At 44.4% G+C, this 7203-nt stretch overlaps 1 protein-coding gene across 2 annotated transcripts in view; it reads right to left on the bottom strand.

The window, feature by feature from the left end:
• Positions 1-242: 242 nt before the first annotated feature.
• The window catches only part of LOC123507121 (retinol dehydrogenase 12-like), a 14973-nt gene continuing 8012 nt past the window's right edge, over positions 243-7203 (bottom strand). For both annotated transcript variants that reach the window (XM_045259708.1, XM_045259709.1), the window contains exons 4-9: positions 7052-7179; positions 6061-6175; positions 4959-5150; positions 3569-3681; positions 1797-1886; positions 243-732 (exon numbers count right to left, since the gene is read on the bottom strand). In XM_045259708.1, coding sequence (XP_045115643.1) covers positions 628-732; positions 1797-1886; positions 3569-3681; positions 4959-5150; positions 6061-6175; positions 7052-7179 — 743 coding nt within the window. In that variant the 3' untranslated portion in view covers positions 243-627. The remainder of the gene's footprint in view (positions 733-1796; positions 1887-3568; positions 3682-4958; positions 5151-6060; positions 6176-7051; positions 7180-7203) is intronic.

Below are 7203 nucleotides of genomic sequence, written 5' to 3' on the forward strand. Positions count from 1 at the left end.
CTTCTTCTTCTTCTTCTTCTAATTTTTCTTCGTCTTCTTCTTCTTCTTCTTCTTCTTCTTCTTCTTCTTCTTCTTCTTCTTCTTCTTCTTCTTCTTCTTCTTCTTCTTCTTCTTCTTCTTCTTCTTCTTCTTCTTCTTCTAGTTCTAATTCTTCTTCTTCTTCTTCTTCTTCTTCTTCTTCTTCTTCTTCTTCTTCTTCTTCTTCTTCTTCTTCTAATTCTAATTCTTCTTCTTCTTCTTCATGTCATCTCATCACTTTTTTTTACCTTTGTCTGTGAATTTGTCTTGATCAGGCGAGGACCACTCACTGAGGAGGAGATGACAGGGAAGGTGGGATGGGTAGGGGCCACAGAGGAGATGCTGGAGGGAGACAAAGGAAGGAGTCGATGTGACGTTACCTTACTACCTTTCTGTTATTAAATCCTCGCATCACCTTCTCTTATCCTCCTTCAGCGTCTCCTCCTGCGTCTCCTCCTGTCTCTTCTAACGTTTAATAGCGACTTTTTCACCTTCAGTACCTCTTCACACTTCAAGATCAACGCTTACTCTACTTTTCTTGTCCTCAGTTCCTTCGTAATCTTTCCCGCATTACCTCCCGCGTTTTGTTCCTCCATCAGCGTTTCTTGTCTAGTAGTGCTTCTCCTCCTGCTGTAGTTTAACGTCCACCTCGCTGGCCTCCCACAACTGTCGGGCAAGCTTCTTCGACCGTGCCAGATCCGTCGTCTTAGCCTCCTGCGAGATTGGAACAGAGTCAGGGAGCGCACTGGTAGAAAGGGAGTGAAGGGATATGCTACGAAAAGACTCAGAATCATTAATTGTTTAGTGTGGTACGTCTGTTACAGTGCTCGAGAAGGCTTTAGTGTGGTGTGCGTTGGTGTGGTCTGATCTTTGACTGTAGTTGAGTGGGTGTTGCAGTCCTAGAAAGAATGAATATGGAAACGCGTCATGGCACTGAAGGGGTTAGGTCTGACGACCACACACACACACACACACACACACACACACACACACACACACACACACACACACACACACACACACACACACACACACACACACACACACACACTGGCTTCACAAGCCAGAGGACCGGGGTTCGATTCCCCGGCCGGGTGGAGATATTTGGGCGCGTCTCCTTTCACGTGTAGCCCCTGTTCACCTAGCAGTGAATAGGTACGGGATGTAAATCGAGAAGTTGTGACCTTGTTGTCCCGGTGTGTGGTGTGTGCCTGGTCTCAGGCCTATCCGAAGATCGGAAATAATGAGCTCTGAGCTCGTTCCGTAGGGTTACGTCTGGCTGTCTCGTCAGAGACTGCAGCAGATCAAACACACACACACACACACACACACACACACACACACACACACACACACACACACACACCCGGCCGGGTGGAGATATTTGGGTGTGTCTCCTTTCACGTGTAGCCCCTGTTCACCTAGCAGTGAGTAGGTACGGGATGTAAATCGAGGAGTTGTGACCTTGTTGTCCGGTGTGTGGTGTGCCTGGTCTCAGGCCTATCCGAAGATCGGAAATAATGAGCTCTGAGCTCGTTCCGTAGGGTAACGTCTGGCTGTCTCGTCAGAGACTGCAGCAGATCAAACAGTGAAATTACTCACTCTCTCTCTCTCTCTCTCTCTCTCTCTCTCTCTCTCTCTCTCTCTCTCTCTCTCTCTCTCTCTCTCTCTCTCTCTCTCTCTCTCTCTCTCTCTCTCACACACACACACACACACACACACACACACACACACACACACACACACACACACACACACACACACACACACACACACACCTTGCAGTCCACCAGGTAGCGAGCACTGACGCCCTCCAGCTCCTCAGACACAGCAGCGTGAACGATGGTCTGCGCTCCGAGCTTGGCGTCCTGCGGGAAGCGATAGGTAGACAGACAAATAGGTAGACAGGTAGAAGGATAGATGGATAGATAGGTATGTTCGTATGCATGGGGCTTTCTTCTTTCCTTGCGTTAACAAAATCTTTACTCTTGGAATGTTGATGGGTATGTTTTCCGAGTCTCGTGTGATGCTGTCTCAGTGTTCAGTGTTCATTGCAAGTTGGTCAAGGCTGAAGTCTTATTTCAGCACCTAACGTCTTTTTTTTTTTTTAATGGTTTTGTGTGTTTTGGTTTTGTTTTGCGTAATTTCATCTTATGTTAACGTTTTGTGTTTTTATTGATTTTTTTTCGAGTGCTTTGGATTTTTTTTTTTTTTTTGTATATTTCACTCATATTATTTATTTATTTGTATTTTTTTGTTGTGGTTCTCTTTACCCGGCCCCGCCCCACAAAAAAAAAGTTTAGTTCTGTTAAGCGCTATTTTTGTCTCTTTCGTCTTTTTATGTGGTTAAGAGTGATTTCCATGGCAAATATAACAGTGTTTTGGAATTTAGGTTGATAGAAAAATAGGAGGCCGCCGTGGTACAGTGGAATCGTGTGTGCTTTTGGGTCCGAGGGGTCTCCAAGCGCACGGGTTCGAATCCTGTCCACGGTCCGAGTGTAGGTTGGGCTTTCTCACTCGGGGCAACGGTTTCCTAGCGGGTGGGCTTTGAGATAGGAGGTACCCCCTAAAAATATCTCCTTTAGCCCAGAAATTCCCTTGAAAAGCCCACACGGTATAAATAAAAAAATAAATAAATAAAAAAGAAGGTTATCGATAAATCGGTGCATAATTACATGGACAAATAAATAGAGAGATGGATAAACAGTTGGATAGATTGATAGATGATAATAAATAGATAGATAAACAACTAAACAGATATATACCTACATACATACACACATACATACATACACTGAAAAATAGACTGACAGACTGACACTTCGCAACAACACTGAGATCATATGGCGCTCTAAGGAAGGAAGGAAGGAAGGATACTCAACATCACAGGAGAGAGAGAGAGAGAGAGAGAGAGAGAGAGAGAGAGAGAGAGAGAGAGAGTGTAGTGAAGAAAACTTTGGCTAATTAGGAAGGTAATGAGGTATGAGGTAATAATTGTGGTTCTGGCGTGTTTGTGAAGGAATGATTGTGGTTCTGGGGAGTTTGTGAAGGAATAATTGTGGTTCTGGGGTGTGTGGAAGCTAAGGAAGGGGAAGGGGAGTGGTAGCGGCGACGTGTCCCAGGAAGTGATGTGTTTAGAGAAAAGCCAGACACGCCTCTCCGCCACAGGTGTTTGTATGTTGCACTGGTGACTCAAACAGGACCTCTTCTTTGACTCGCTTTCTTCTTTCTCCTCTTTTTACCTCTGTGAGAGAGAGAGAGAGAGAGAGAGAGAGAGAGAGAGAGAGAGACAGACAGACAGACAGACAGACAGACAGACAGACATGACAAATGATGACAGAATGACAGACAGACAAAGAATGAGAAAGGAGAAGAGGAAGAGGAAAGAAAAAGTTGAGCAGTTTGCTTTAGAGAAATATACATAAATAGTTACAAGAAGAAAAAAAAAAAAAAACAAGAGGATGGGGATTGGGGGATACAAAGGAAAGAAAATAACAACAAACATCAACAACAACAACAACAACAACAACAACAACAACAACACTCTCACCTTTCCCATGACGAAGAAGAGTTTGCCACACACCCACAGGAACCAAGTCACCTTTCCCTTGTAGAAGATCTCCGTACACACACAGCCGGGGTGGACACTGTTAGCCGTCACGCCTGGGGAGGGGAGGGACAAAGCTAACGGCATATATTTCTTCTATTTCTATGTACGAGGGATATCTGTTCAAGGGCAACAAAAATGATTAAACAAAAAGGCCCACTTAGATGCCAGTTCCAGAGCAGGTCCAAGAGAGTTAGCCAAAACAATGGGAAAAAATTCTTGAAAGCTTCCTCTTAAATGAGTGTCTTGTGGTATTCAGATGACAAATGAGATATATATTGTGGCTGGCCAAGGTTGTATATAGTCTGGGTATGGATGTATAACAGTGTAATGTCCTGCACTACCCTTTAGACATTTATACACTTCTAGCAATGTCCTCGAGGCACCCCTGCATAAAAGTGTAGTGTTATAACATTTCGATGGTGGGAAGCTCTGTACTTTATCTGCGCAAGGCTGTATGTGGTCTCTGTTACAACACCCAGAGACAGGAAATATCTCCGGTTTAATTGGCAAAGGCTGCATAACATAACACCATGGAAGCTGCAAGAAGCCGTCAGACCTACACGTGGCAGTCCTTGTCTAAAACCTACCTACCTATTTTCACCTGTCACTTAATCTTGCGTCGCTGTTTTTTTTTTTTTTTTATGTAAGAAGGAGAACTACCAAGGGCAGAAAAAAGAATATTAGAAAAAAGGCGCACTGAAATTGTAAACTCCTTGAAAGATTGTATAGAATTAGTCAAAATTGAAGGATAAATGTCTCGGCACCTCTCTCTCTCTCTCTCTCTCTCTCTCTCTCTCTCTCTCTCTCTCTCTCTCTCTCTCTCTCTCTCTCTCTCTCTCTCTCTCTCTCTCTCTCTCTCTCTCTCTCTCTCTCTCTCTCTCTCTCTCTCTCTCTCTTAAAAGAAGTTAAGTCATAGGAAGATGGAACGTCTGTGTTGCGTGACCTGTGTACTTGTTCTTTATTAGTATCGTGCTTTGCTCTTCCCTCCCTCGTGTGTTCTTACATTGTTGAAGGCTGTGGAATGTAACTAACCGGAAGAAAAAGAAAAGACAAAGAAGAACAATAGCAAGATAAACAAGAAGACTATATTTACAAACACCATGAAACGTTCTGATATGCTTAAAAAATAGAAGAAAAAGACCAACAAATAGAACAAGAATGAGAAAGAGGAAACTATATTTACCATCTTTCAATATCCAACCTTAAGCTGTGCAAAGAACCTACCAATCCCAGGGGTTCTGTAGCGGAGAACATAACAAACACAAAAGAACTCGTACATAAGGGAGAACAATCGAACGTGACTCCCTGACATGCCTCGCTCTCTACCAACCTGTTCCCTCCAGCTTGTGTGTGAGCTCGAGGGAGAAGAGGATGTTGCACAACTTGGACTGGCCGTACGCTGTCATTGAGGAGTAGTAGTCATGCTCGAAGTTGAGGCAATCCGGGTTGAGCTTGTTGACGTAATCGTGGCTGTCTGACGTGAGGTTGACGATGCGACTTGGAGCGCTTTTCTTGATGAGTCCTGTGTGTGGAGGTTGTGGGGGAGGGGGAAGAAGAAGGGCGGGGAAGTGGTGGGAAGAGGGAAGAAGAGGAGAAGAGGGAAGTGGAAGATGGAAGAAGAGGAAGAGGTGTTGGGAAGGTGGAAGAAGAGGGGGACATGGTGGGAAGAAGGAAGAAGAGGGAGAGGAAGTGGTGGGAAGAGGGAAGAAGAGGAGATGGTGGAGGGGAGAAGAAGAAAAAGAGGTGGGGAGAGGAGAAGAGGGGAAGATGGTGGGAAGGGGAAGAAGAGGAGCAGGTGGTGAGAAGAAGAAAAAGGGGAGGTAGTGGGAGGAAACAAAAGGGGGAGGTAGTGGGGAGGAGGAAGAAGAGGGGAAGATGGTTGAAAGGGGAAGAATTGAAGCAGGTGGTGGGGAAGAAGGAAGAAGAGGGTGGTGTTGGGCGATAGGAGGAAGAAGAGGGTGAAGGTGGTGGACGGGTAGGGGGAAGAAGAGGCATAGGTGATAGGGAGGGGAAAGAAGGGGAGGAGGTGGTGGTGAAAATGTTGTTATTCATTTGTGGCTGGTGTAACAATATAAGTCAAAAAGTAAAAAGTAAACCAGCAGAAAATGAAGTTGAAATGTATATACATATATTATACACATGTAGCGTGGTAGAATAATAGAAATAGATAAACGGCAGCCTGAATAATACGTAGTAATGATAAATTGACCAAAAAAAATATATAAAGACAAGTTTAAAAAGAAAAAAAATGAACAAAACATGAACAGATGACATACGAAAGTGAAAGAAAAAGAAAGATAAAAGTAAATAAATGAAAATAAAGACAAATAACACTAGAAACCAGAGGGAATAAAAAACAGACAATCACACATCAGAGAAGGAAGAGGAGGAGGAAGAGGAGGAGGAGGAGGAGGAGGATGCGCGTCCCGTACCGAGCAGCAGATTGGTGAGGAGGAAATGGCCATAGTGGTTAGTAGCCATGGTGAGCTCCAGCCCTTCCTCTGTCATCTCTCGCGTGGGGGGACCAACGATGCCTGCGTTGTTGATCTGAGGAAGACATAGGCGGGGTGAGGGTTGACTGAGGCTGCAGGTACGAACTGTCGAGATTAGAGGTTTGAGGTTGTTGACCCCTTCAGTACTGGGACGCATTTTTTTTATTGAGTTTTGGGTATGATTAGACGATTTTATTTACATTAGGAAGGATCTATGGAGGGCAGAAGATTAATGGTCACAGTCTTCACTATTTTAACCCCACATAGATTTCTGAAGCTGCATAAAATCATATAGTAAGCAAAAACGTGTCATGATACTGAAGAGGTTAAATATGAGGGAAATTGAAGGAAAAAAGAAAGAAAAGAAGTAGGTTGATGCTTCGAGCGAGTTTCAGGGAATGTGTTGTGTAGATTAGTGTTGAGAGTGACAAAAGGAGTTAGATATGAGAGCAAATAGGAGAGAAAGAAGGAAGAAGAGAGGTAGAATGAGGTTTTGAGTGAGTTTCAGGGGGTGTGTTGTCTAGATTAGAATGTTAAAGAGTGTCACAAGAAGGTGGAATGTATAAGAGGGAGGTTTGTAGTTTAAAGGAGTGTCTTGATGAGGTTAAGGGATTGGGAGTGGGAAATAGCAGAGAAAGGGAAAGAAAAAAGGGGATAAATGAGAAGGAAGAGGAGAAGAGAATAGAAGAATCTCATTACTTAATTACACACACACACACACACACACACACACACACACACACACACACACACACACACACACACACACACACACACACACACACACACACTCAACAATATGTGTAGTAAAAAAAAGATAGAAACGAGGAAAGGCAATGATGAGGAGGTGGATGAGAAAGAGGAGGAGGAATAGAACGTGGAAGAACCTCATAACTCACTCACTCACTCACTCACTCACTCACTCACTCACCAAGATATGTAGTTTGTCCTCCTCCTTCAGAATCTTCTCGGCAAAGCGTCTGACGGAGGAGAGGTTGGAGGTGTCGAGATGCCGCACCACTGCCTCGCCTCTGCCCCTCGCTGATGCCCTAACCTCAGCTGGGACGGCGGCCACGAGGGACC

This window comes from Portunus trituberculatus, chromosome 21, assembly GCF_017591435.1.
Source record: "Portunus trituberculatus isolate SZX2019 chromosome 21, ASM1759143v1, whole genome shotgun sequence".
NCBI classification, from domain to species: domain Eukaryota; kingdom Metazoa; phylum Arthropoda; class Malacostraca; order Decapoda; family Portunidae; genus Portunus; species Portunus trituberculatus.